General features: G+C 34.4%; 1 protein-coding gene across 5 annotated transcripts; it reads left to right on the forward strand.

The window, feature by feature from the left end:
• The first annotated feature begins 932 nt into the window (after nucleotides 1–932).
• LOC139845170 (uncharacterized) lies at nucleotides 933–7,436 on the forward strand. Of its 5 annotated transcripts, XM_071835402.1 has the most exons (7): nucleotides 933–1,008; nucleotides 1,363–1,793; nucleotides 1,947–2,070; nucleotides 3,392–3,568; nucleotides 4,559–4,624; nucleotides 6,624–6,674; nucleotides 7,257–7,436. In XM_071835402.1, the coding sequence occupies exons 2-4, from the start codon at nucleotides 1,515–1,517 to the stop codon at nucleotides 3,445–3,447; spliced, it is 459 nt and encodes a 152-aa protein (XP_071691503.1). In that variant the 5' UTR covers nucleotides 933–1,008; nucleotides 1,363–1,514; the 3' UTR covers nucleotides 3,448–3,568; nucleotides 4,559–4,624; nucleotides 6,624–6,674; nucleotides 7,257–7,436. The 5 variants fall into 5 exon arrangements, with proteins under 5 accessions (XP_071691503.1, XP_071691502.1, XP_071691505.1 ...); XM_071835401.1 differs by having other exon boundaries at nucleotides 4,559–6,674; XM_071835404.1 differs by lacking the exon at nucleotides 6,624–6,674.
• The last annotated feature ends 4,906 nt before the right edge of the window (nucleotides 7,437–12,342 follow it).

Genomic DNA, 12,342 nt, shown 5'->3' on the forward strand with positions numbered 1-12,342 from the left:
GGATTCCATTCGTTTGCATGGCTCTCGTGTGACTTGATACAAGGTTGTGTGGTTTAGTCAATGAATTCCGGAGCACGCGTTTCTTATGTGGTTATTGATGGGTGAACGTCTAAAAACTCAAGACAAACTAAAGCCATGGGACCTGCGTGCGCACCCGGTTCTAAAGTGTTTATTTTGTAACGATAACATTGATTCACATGAACACCTTTTCTTTAAGTGTTCGTACTCACCTAGTTTATGGAAGCGTGTTCATTCAATGTTTCGAATTAATATGGATAGTGATGATTGGAAAATGTGTCGGGATATTTTAATACCTATTGTTGGTCGTAATAAGTTGTGTTTTGCTGCTACTGTATATTATATTTGGCACTAAATAAACAATCGTTTGTTTAACGGGAGGCATAGAACGGCGGAGCAGATGTTCGAACTTATTAGGTCCAATATTCGTTTAAAGCTAATGACGGTTCACTTCAAGTCGTCATATATAGTGGATCAGCTGAAATTCAATTGGCTATTGAGCGAAGGTTCCCTTTGCTGGGGTGTTGGTCTAGTTATCGAGTCTGTATTGATAGCTAGTTGGTCGTTTACGCTTGGCTGTTAGGTTCTCTAACAACAGCTGTTTCTCATTGTATTATTCTTTTATTCTTTTTATTAATAATAATAATAATAATAATATTTGCGGGGCTTTACGAAAAGAAAAAAGAAAAAAGAAAAAAAGAAAAACTATTCTCAATCACTATTTTTTCCGTAATTACCCTTTACACCTGAAGCGGGTAAAATAATTGGATCTGTCGCCATTTCATTCGCATCCCACACAGACATTAGGACAAAATCTCTCATCTACCTTCATTCTACTTTTTTTTACTAGCAAAAACTACCTTCATTATACTTCCATATTCTTCAAACATCTATCCCAAAAAACGTGTATCAATCAAGGATAGCGGGTTGATTTCTGTTGAACAATCCATTGGTAAATCATCATCGACTATTTCATAAACATAAACAAAGGTTAATAAATCTCATACTTTTCTTTTGATTTTTTGATCTAGGGTTCTATTGTACATGGATATATGTATATATCGAACTTTAATTTAGGGTTCTTTGTTCAACGTCACCATTACAATTAATTTGTTCATGTACATTTAAAGTTGTTTGTTGATTTACAGTTTTTAATTATTTATCCGTATCTTTTCATTATCATAAATTAGATCGCGTTAGATTCTACTCAAATTAGGGTTTGTGGACCCATTTTTGCATCTTTGTTTGCTCCGATTAAGGTAAAATATTAGGGTTGTAATACTTTAATTTCACCCATTTCCTTTATTCGTTGATTAAAGAACCGCCGATTTCTTCAAATTTAAGGTTTCAAAGAACAGTCCATAACGTTGCTCTCAGCGTATTGTGCTACGGTCGGAAGAGATCGTTTGAAAATAAGAACGTCGCTTATGGTGTTTCTCAAAACGATTTTCTTTCCGATGTGTTGTATTAGAAATATGTTAGTGCATCTTAATTGAATGGCCAACGTGGGTACTTATCGTTCGTCTAATGTTGCTGGGGCATCTACACGTGCTGTTGCTTTCTCTCAGCTACCACCCACGTTCATTGAAGGGTTATCCCTAAATTCGACCATGTCTGATTCAGGTGAGATGTCGTTTGCAATACTTTTTTTCATTTTTATTATTGGTAATTCACATTTACCTTATCGTAAACTGCACTATGTAGTCGTAAACGCTGATTTGTTGCTGTCACGCAGGTCTTACAACCCCAACTCACCAATAATACTTATGTTTATGGTAATGGTGTTGTCAAGTTTTTTTATGTGGTTATTTAGTTGTTCATGTTGTATTTATTTTTTGATAGATTGCGTTTCGTAGTTGAATAACTTTTTCAATAACTGCGTTGCTTATTGCGCTTTCCGGTCTGAATCCATTATCAATAACATGCAGTATTATTCGTTGTTGACTCAAGCAGATAAGGCTGACATTGTATCTCGCATTTTTCTATATAAAAAAGTCAAGCAATTCGTCACATACTTAAAGATAGAAAGGCCTTTTGGGCCCGTTCGATCAGGTATTTATGCCATAAACCACTTTATCTACTGTTATTGGTAGGTGCTTATAACTTAGTTATATACATATAATAATGATCACTTTTCTGTTAACAGTATGTTGATGGTTAATGCTCGCTTTGTGAATAATATACCTACTATATCTACTTACATATGATAAATCTTACTCATGAATAATTATTGTGTTAACCATCAACAAATTGTATGCTTTTCTTTGTTATGTATTTCTTTCAGGTGTATTTTAACCTTATTCCACTCTAACTGTGTAATTATCGGGTTCCATTTTTTAAGGCCATACTAATTAAGAAATACGGTCAATATTGGGTTTTAACTAATGGTTATGGAGAGTGTCATGAAAAAAAAAAAATTCCATCCTTTGATGTGGACCTAGATATCTAACTGTTGATATTATGTAAGAATATTGATCTTCGATTAACTTTCAGGTTAGAATCTTAATCTTTTATTAACTTTCGGTTAAGCTTTCAATGATTTTTTAAGTGAAATATTGACCCGAAAGTAATACGTGGAACAAAGGAATGCTGTCATAGTGAATTTTGTATAGGTTATCTAGGAGATTGTGGGTCACCCTTGACCGTCGACCCATCTGACCTGCTTCTATCTAAGCTCTATTTGACCCAAAAGCAGTTTTATAATCTAACGAAGTGATTGCTGAATTAATCAAAAAGTGTGTTGAAATCGATGTAAGGTCGGGTCAGTAATCTTAATCTTAACATCATTGTTGGGTATTGATGTCTGTTATCAGTGAATTATGAAAAAAAAAAGATTTAGATTGAAGTTTAAAAGGTAAATTAAAAAGCTTTCCTTTTTGATAAACTCATTTCACTCTTGGATAACCTGACTTTGCCCATCAATAGTAAATGGGTCAAAATCGACCGTTCTTTTTTTTTTTTTTTTTTTTTTTTTGTTCTAGATATACTTAACATCATATTTGAATTCGGAAATAACAACAGTAGGTACAGAGTGTATGTCTTTGCACATTCCAGCATCACCCATATCTTTGTTGAGTGGCTAATAAAATTACTAAACCATAATATATAGTGAATCATAAAGGTCTTTTGGATGATCAATTTCGTAGGATTAGTTTATTAAACATTTATTGATCATAAGTTAATATAGTGAATCATAAACCAAATACAGTCATTCCGGTTTAGTTGCCTTGCCATGTTCGTGTAGCCATTGACAATTGTGGTATATTATCTTTTTTATATTGTTTTTATTATTTACAAATACTGTAATTCTCACATTCACTCACTCAAATCTTTTTCGTCGGATGTAACATCCGGGCTGTGATATGATGTTAAGGTGACAACTTATGGAGTTACACAAGTAAGAAGGCATTATCTTCTTCACTGTGCTGAAAACTCACATTTGTGTGTCGGGCTTCTATCATCCCTAAAAATTCCCGATGCGGAGTGTCATTCAGTTATGATGATCTCATACATGGTTGATGGATGAGGATTTCTAATTATTAATAGACAGGTGGGTACAATCAAATGTCTTCTTTGACATCGAGACTCTATAGTAGGATTTGAGTTACTATATTGTGGTACATAAGTGTGATTGTTGCATTTTTGTCACTCTTTTTTAATGTTGTTTTTAATTATTTTTTATTGACGTATATATGATATATATGACATGATATGGTGCACAAGTAGGGTGTGCATGGTACGGAAAGAACCGAAGACCGTACCGGACCGAACCGATTTCGAACCGAACCGAGCTTTTTCGGTCCGGTCCTTGGTCCATAATTTTACGGATTTTCGGTCTTCGGTCCGGACCGAACCGGACCAAAACCGAAAAAAACACTAAAAATACCCGAACCGTACCGTACCGAACCGATAATATTTGGTCCGGTCCTCGGTCCATGTTTTTGCTTCAAATTAGGGTTCGGGACGAAACCGAACCGAACAAGTTTGGTCCGGAACCATACCACGCTCACCCCTATGCACAAGTGATATGTATGATATGCAACATATATTGTATATGGCATAAGTGAAAACATATAGTGTTTTAATTCACACAAGGGCTAGTTGGGCCTTCCTTTTAGCTCGAATCCTTTGCACAACAACTGTATGCTCCGGGTTTATGAACTAAGTTAGAATATTTGCAAGGTTTAGGGCTAGAACTTTCAAATGTTTTAGAAATAGTTTTTGAAGTTTATGAACCAAGTTAGAAATTCGTGAGCAGCTATCTTTCGCTATTTATTTGAATTCAATCTGATACTGTTAAACAGAATATTCGTACTTCGTGCATTTGCTTTGTTTTTTTATGTGATTGACTCGGCATCATAGACTTGATCTTGATATTCACCACTTAATCTATCTACATGTGCTATTTATTTTTAAATGATCTACAAGTGTCATTTTATTAGTTCCTAATAAAATGAATTCACATGGTTGGTATTAAAGCAGTATTTTTTTTACGGTAATATGAGTTTAACAAACTGATTTTAACATGTGGAAATTATAGGATCTAACTCGCTATTTCAAAAGTGCTACGGAACAAAAAGATCTAACTCGCTATTTCAGTGAAGAGGTGCGTACTCAAGTGTTATATTCACATTTTTTCTCACTACTCATTCGTTGGGCACACGTTATTGACCTTTGACTTTGATCTATCTATTGACCAACATTCATCAATTAATTTTCAGGATCTTAGGGAGATTCTCACTGTACCCAAGCATGGTTTTGACATTTCTTTAACTAAACAACAAATGTACAAAGGGCATGACAATAAGCACCAAATGTATGTAGTTTATTTATTAAATGATCAGTTATGCCATTCATTGTTCTTTAGATAAAACATCATTTGAACAATAATGAACGTTTACTTTATTTTTTACTTCATAGAGATTCGTCTATGAAATCCCACACCAAATTGTTGAAATCTTTGGGGATAGCTGGTATCAATCATCACACCTTGGTTTTCTCTAAGACCTCCACCCCTGTTCGAGTTGTATCATATGAAGAAGTGGCAAGGTAAAAAAACCTGCTTTAACTTGTATCTTTATTGTATGATAAATCACATTTTGAAATATTGTTGATACACTATCGTTACATTAAAATTTGTACTCGTCTGAATGGTTTGTATAGGATTAGCAAATCAACATGTGTTGGCAGCTCATCACCGTCATATTCCGCACGTGAACGTGAACCAAACGTGGATGCGTATCTCTTCCCAGAATTTTTACTAGATTAATTTTATTTTATAGCATTCAGTTTTGCTCATTTTGATTTAATTTTAATTCAAGTAGTGCTAAGTTTGCTTTCAATCCGAAGGATGTTATTGATTCACGGAGGAAGAATTTGTCAATTATATCCAACAAGTTTACACAAACAAAATCAGAATCATATATCAAACAACTGATTCGTACATTGTTTGCATAATGGCGAGAATAGGTACTAATCAGCTGTTTGATATCTGATTTTGATTTTCTTTGTGTCAACTTGTTGGATATAACTGACAAATTCTTCTTCCGCGAATCAATAATATCCTTCGGATTAAAAGCAAACTTAGCATTGCTTGAATTAAAATTAAATCAAAATGAGGAAAACTGAATGCTATAAAATAAAATTAATCTAATAATAATTCTGAGAAGACATACGCATCCACGTTTGGTTCACGTTCACGTGCGAAATATGACGATGATGTGTTGCCAACATATGTTGATCTGCTAATCCTATACAAACCATTCACACGAGTACAAATTTTAATGTAACGACATTGTATCTGCAATATTTCAAAATGTGATTTATCATAAAGTAAAGATACAAGTTAAAGCAGGTTATTTTACCTTGCCACTTCTTCATCTTCATATGATACAACTCAAACATGGGAGGAGGTCTTAGAGAAAACCTAGTTGTGATGACTGATACCAGCTATACCCGAAGATTTCAAAAATTTGGTGTGGGATTTTATAGACGAATCCCTATGAAGTAAAAAAATAAAGTAAACGTTCATTATTCTAAAAATGATATTTTATCTCAAGAACAATGAATGGCATAACTGATCATTTAATAAATAAACTACATACATTTGGTGCTTATTGTCATGCTCTTTGTACATTTGTTGTTGAGTTAAAGAAATGTCAAAACCATGTTCGGGTACAGTGAGAATCTCCCTAAGATCTTGAAAATTAATTGGTGAATGTTGGTCAATAGATAAGTCAATAACGAATGAGTAGTAAGAAAAAATGTAAATATAACACTCGAGTATGCACCTCTTCACTGAAATAGCGAGTTAGATCTGATAGGAAATTTCTCATATCATTTTAATGATAGGATCCGCTATTTCACTTCACTATATTGTCCAAGTCAGTGCCATGAAAAGTGTGGTGCTTTTAGTTTCCAAGATGTTCATATTGATTAGGCCCATCCTTTACTAATACGTTGGTTGATTTGGGTTTGATTTCTAACCGTTCAAGGGGGACAATAATCCGTTTTAACAGAAAGAGGGTCAAATTTGTTTTAACGCTTTTTCTAGCTGCAATATCATGGTTTACTAAGTAATGAATGCCTATCAATGCCATAAACAGAATATGAGATCTAGGAACAAGTGCATCCTAATTTTCCACATAACTGTTATGGTACGTCAAACATACCTTCGTTTTTTTTTTTTTTTTAAATTTGAATTGATATTGTAAAGGCGTTCAGTTATAGCTCTAAATACATGGTATAATCCTCTCTACTAAGTACTAACCGCCTTTTTTGTGTAGTTAAGAGTCGGATTTTGAGTAGACAAAATTTCATTCCTCGTCCCTGAACTTTACATCAAATTTGACTCCTCGTCCCTTTTTTTTTGTGTGCATCCCTCGTCCCTAATGTATCACAATTCTACATCCCCCCTCCTTTTTAGGGACGAGGGATGTAGAATTAACAGAAAGAAAAATGACGAGGAGTCAAAAAAGGACGAGAGATGTAGAATTGTGATAAATTAGGGACGAGGGATGCACAAAAAAAAGAAAAATGACGAGGAGTCAAATTTGATGTAAAGTTCAGGGCCGAGGAATGAAATTTTGTCCAGTCAAAATTCAAAAGGACCAATAATTTATTCTAATAATTGAGATATTGTGTTTGATAAAACTATTTATGTTATTATAATGTTATATTCGACTTTATCTTGTACTCATATCTTGAGTGTTGTATGTTGAAATATTTATTTTGTGAAGGTTGTTGCTGAAATGGATGCAATTGGATTTGGGGTACCAAAATATGCATTTTGGTACACTAGATTCTGTGACTTTTTCCTTTTCTTTTTCTATTTTGGTGCCTTCTTCTGGTGTTTTTGCTACTTCATTTGTCGTTTAGGTCAAGGAACTAAGGAAGTCTAAGAAGTGGATAGCCACAAAAATATGCTTTTTCAATTATATGTATATTTTTATTTCTAAATTTTTTGATGCACCCGTTATTCACTTTGGTATCTACATATCATGAATTTGTAGCTTTCACATTATACTCTACTATGTTTTTAACTTTTACATATTCATTTCTGTTTCTACTTGCAATCTTAAAGTTGAACAAAAAATCGTTTAAATCATCATATTGATTGGAGTACCCGCAGACATAACTGATATATTATATTTCTAAATATTATTGTCGAAACCCGCATTTTTTACGGGTCTTAAGCTAGTTATTCTAGTAAAAGACAATCAAACAGAAACTTGTATGATTAAAATGAATGGTCAAAATATGATGATTCAAATATGATACAACAACAACAACATCCAATTCCACCAAAGTGGAGTATGGGGAGGTTAGATGTAGACAGTCTTTCCTCTACCCTAGAGTAAAAGGGAAGTGATCCCTTCGTCCACGGCTACCTATCGGTCAGCGGGTAAAAGAAGTCGTCCCCCCTATACTAGAGGACAGAGAGGCTGATTCCTAAGGACCTCCGGCCAGAAAAAACCATGAATTCCGATTAAAAAAAAAAAAAAAAAAAAAAAAAAAAAAAAAAAAAAAACTATGTAAAATGTATACTCTAAAATTATGTATAGATAAATATAGCATGTAAAAAGTAAAGTAATAGACATATATAAATAAAATATGTAAGTGTTAAATATGCAAGTATAGTATGTATATATATATGTACGTATAATATGTATATGTAAACATGTAGGTATGAGGCATGTAGCTATAATATACAGCACAAAACAAATAATTATACTATGTAAGCATAGAACACATAAGTATACTATGTAAGCATAAAAAAAAAGATGGTAATGCAAACATATATGAAGTAAAAAAACAAGTAGGCAAAAAGGACATATACACTAAATATAAAAGACTATATAGATAAGTAAAAATAAAAAATAAAAAATATATATATACAACCTAGTCCTCAATTCTAATTCTACTCCTCCACAAATTTCTATCGTAAGTCATGTCCTCGGTCAATAAAAGCTCTTTCATGTCAAGCTTCAGTCTATCCTCTAACCTACGTGTAGGTCTACCTCTTCTCCTTACGCCGTCAACCGTGAGAGCTTCCACTCTCCTAGCGGGTGCTGGGGGTGGCCGCCTCCTTACATGGTAAAACCATCTAAGTCGTCCTTCTCTCAGCTTGTTGACGATATTCCCAACTTTTAAGTTCTCCCTAAAAACTCCATTAGGTATCATGTCAAACATGGTCTTGCCACACGTCCACCTAAGCATCCTCATTTCTGCTACCTCCATCCTCCTCTCTTGGGCCTTCGTCATTGGCCAACACTCCGATCCGTACATCATGGCCGGTCTAATCGCTACCTTGAAAAATTTTCCTTTCAATTTAAGGGGTATCTTCTTGTCGTACAAAACAACTTTCGCAGCTCTCCACTTCAAATATGATAACTTAGTTTAAATAGATATCGTATTTAATAATTATTCTGAAAATTTTATTTATTGATTTTGTAAATGAATAATTGAAAGGACATAAATATTTGCTAAGTGTTTAATGGATATCAAGGGAATTTATTGACTTTAAGGTTGTCACTCAAGTCATGTCGTGAGAAAAAGGTGTGTATTTACTAACAATCTAGAAAGACAGTAATAAATAATAGTGAAAAGTGCTAAATAAATAATTAAAAGTGTATTTTAACTCCACATAAACACGTTATTAGATGGTACCAAAAGATTACCAAAAGAGATGAGACTCTCACATGGTAGTAGCGGGGACATAAAAATTATTGTACATACGATTACTTACATATTGTTATCTTTAAGGTTACACTATTATATATATATATATATATATATATATATATATATATATATATATATATATATATATATATATACAAAAAGAATAACTCATTTTCATAAATCTATTATTTAGCCACTTTACACGACACCGGATATTACTTGATTTCAGCTCCAATTTGTGTTTTGATGTTTGTTGATTCGATTACAATTAATAAATGATGAAGGTGTATGGTGATAATAATGAATTACGATGATGAAGATGATGATATAAATTTGATGTATGAATATTTGGACATCGTTTAAATAGCCATCATGACTCTTAGTGAAGGTGTAGGTATCAAGTTCAATCATTCGCAATGTCCTCTTAAGTCTAATTATGGATTTACTGTGAAAATGCTTTACCTGACATTGGATGACGCATAGGTTCCCGATGTCCGAGGTTTTCTGTTATGAGGTAGCTAATGTGCTCGTTCATATAGATACCTCGTTAGTCGTTACAACAAAATTAATACGGAGTAATAAAAAATACAAGAATTATATTAGATGAAGATGTAATTGTAAACACAACAATGTATTAGATCTCAACTTATTACAAACTCAACAATTACATCTCCATATCTTTGTTCAGCTCACAATTTTATGAATCAGATTATTAATTCCATCTTAAACTTAATCTCAATCTATGTGAGTGAGAGTATCTAGAGGAATACACATTAAGTGTATGTTAGGAATGATGTAAGGCTTAATGAAACTAGGGTGAAGAATTTTTAATACCTCGTGGTCCTCACACCATTCTTCTTACATCAAGGACTTAGTCAATAATCATAGGAAGTTGTGATGTGGTCCAGCGGTTGGTGGCGTGACTCCTTTAGGGGAGTTCAGGAGTTCGACTCCCGTTGCCTAAATATTAAAAACACAATTTCATCCCTGCCATGAAATATCCACCCATCACCTTTCCCATATCGTTTTATGGTGTAAAGGGGAGGGGGTTTTAATTGGTCGTGCTCTTAGATCGGTTTCAAGGTTTCCTTCCGGGCAGCGATGGGGGCGGGGTTATTATCGCTACATCGGCATAGTCGAAACGGGAGATGATCACAACGGATGGTTTAGTCCCCCTCAGGTGATCCCAATCGTTGTTAAAAAAAAAAAAAATCAATAATCATAGCCTCTTTAATCACTTAATCACATAAATATATATGTAGATCACTAAGTATTTTATTCCTAACAAAACCTACCACCATCATCAGGCGAGGCCCGAAGGGGGAACAAGGTGATACACCGCTCGGGGCGCATTGTTCTCAGGGGCGTAATTTTTTATATATATACATATATGGATACAGTCGGAGATTTGTTAAGCCTAGGAACGAGAGAAACACAAGTGAAGCAGCGAAGGCGAAGCACAATATGCTCAAAAACAACAATCAAAGACCCTGAAATAAGAAGAAAACAAACTCCACTAGCATTCCAGCAAGGCTCAAATTTCCTTTTTAAAATATTCATATTATTCTTTAGGGCCTAATAATTTTTTTTTTTTTTGAAAAACAAGTAGAATTATATTTACACACGAGAGTACAACGGTTGTCAAAGTGACAACTTAGTACAACACGAATCTATCAATCTAACAATCTGCACGAAATTACAAAGAGAGCAAATACAACAACTACGGTTTTGTAAACCAAGTATGCCAATCAATATTCAAATTTTTATGTCTTCGCGAGATCCAATTAAATGAGAGAGCTTGAACTTCCATAAATAATGAAGGAACCGTCGAACTCTTATTCTTGAAAACTTTTGCATTCCGACACCTCCAGATCAAGTAACAAACAATCCAACACACCGCTTGCCAAACCAAACGCTTACTATCACTAGCCGTCGATCCAAATGTACCTAGAAAAATATCATCATAGCCGAAGATAGCCGAACCATATCCCCACCAATGAAGCACTTTAGTCCAGATATATTTCGCGAATTGACAAGAGAAAAGGATGTGTTCCACCGACTCGATTCCCCCGTCACATACCGGGCACCTCAAACTATGCAAATCGATTCCCCTTTTGTCTAATTCCACCCTCACCGGTATTCGACCCCTTCTAGCGCGCCAAACAAAGATCTCTATTTTTCTAGGGACCAAACGGTTCCGTAGAGACTCAATGGTGTGATGATCCCGAGATAAAAAAACTGCCATCGATTAGTTTGGACAGTTTCTTAACCGAAAATCCCTTGTTCTCGTCTAGCACCCACTGCCATCCATCTGATTTGTTTCGATCTAAGGAGACAGACTGCAGCAGCATGCGTAACTCGCTGAATTCTGCAGCAGTTCGCCCCGAAGGCTCGCCTAATAATTTTTTTAAATAACTTATATTATTCTTTACGACCTAAGGACCTACTTTTTACCTTGTTCTAGACTAAAATTCTCGTGACCGACCCAGAACATCACCTTCCTCTAATACGATAAGATCCATCCCTCCTAAGACATGAAAAACCAACTTGCACAAACAAATAAGTAAACTAAACATACTCATCTTCTTGTCACTTTTTAGCCCAAATCTACCAAAAAGAAAAAACTATGAATAAATATTTCAATGTTCGCGAGCAAACCACGTCGAAATTCAGCGCTCAAAAAGGTAAAACCTCCACTCAGGATACTCTTAATATTATCAATCAATCAACTTGAGGTAAAAAGGAAAAAGATACAAATTTGATATTTAAATATTTAATTAAGACAAAATTGTGTGGTTGGTCCTTCAACTTTGCACTAAACGGCGTAGGCGATCTTAAATTTTCTTTTTGCCTTCGTTGACCTCGAACTATTATATTATTTCACGGATACCCTAACACTAACGATCGTTAGTATTTCCTCGTTAACTACTTTTTCGTTAACTCAACAATATGCAAAGCATGTGAGGGTATTTTTGTCCATTAGTATCTCCCCTCTAAATATCATTCTTATTCTTAATAAGTATATCAGCCTGCATCTAGGAATAGTAACTGGGGGTATATTTGTAATTTACTCTGGTGGATATTTCTGGATACTTCACCTACGCCCTTGCTTCCTGTCAACACATCCACCACCAAAAATAA

The sequence above is a fragment of the Rutidosis leptorrhynchoides genome, chromosome 4, assembly GCF_046630445.1.
Source record: "Rutidosis leptorrhynchoides isolate AG116_Rl617_1_P2 chromosome 4, CSIRO_AGI_Rlap_v1, whole genome shotgun sequence".
NCBI lineage: Eukaryota > Viridiplantae > Streptophyta > Magnoliopsida > Asterales > Asteraceae > Rutidosis > Rutidosis leptorrhynchoides.

Bases quoted from the DNA above. Each gene is read 5' to 3' on its own strand.
- LOC139845170 (XM_071835401.1), top strand. From the start codon at position 1,515: ATGGCCAACGTGGGTACTTATCGTTCGTCTAATGTTGCTGGGGCATCT. The intron at 1,794-1,946 runs GTAATGGTGTTG...AATAACATGCAG, and splicing joins CAATAATACTTATGTTTATG to TATTATTCGTTGTTGACTCA. The intron at 2,071-3,391 runs GTATTTATGCCA...TATGATGTTAAG, and splicing joins TTTTGGGCCCGTTCGATCAG to GTGACAACTTATGGAGTTAC.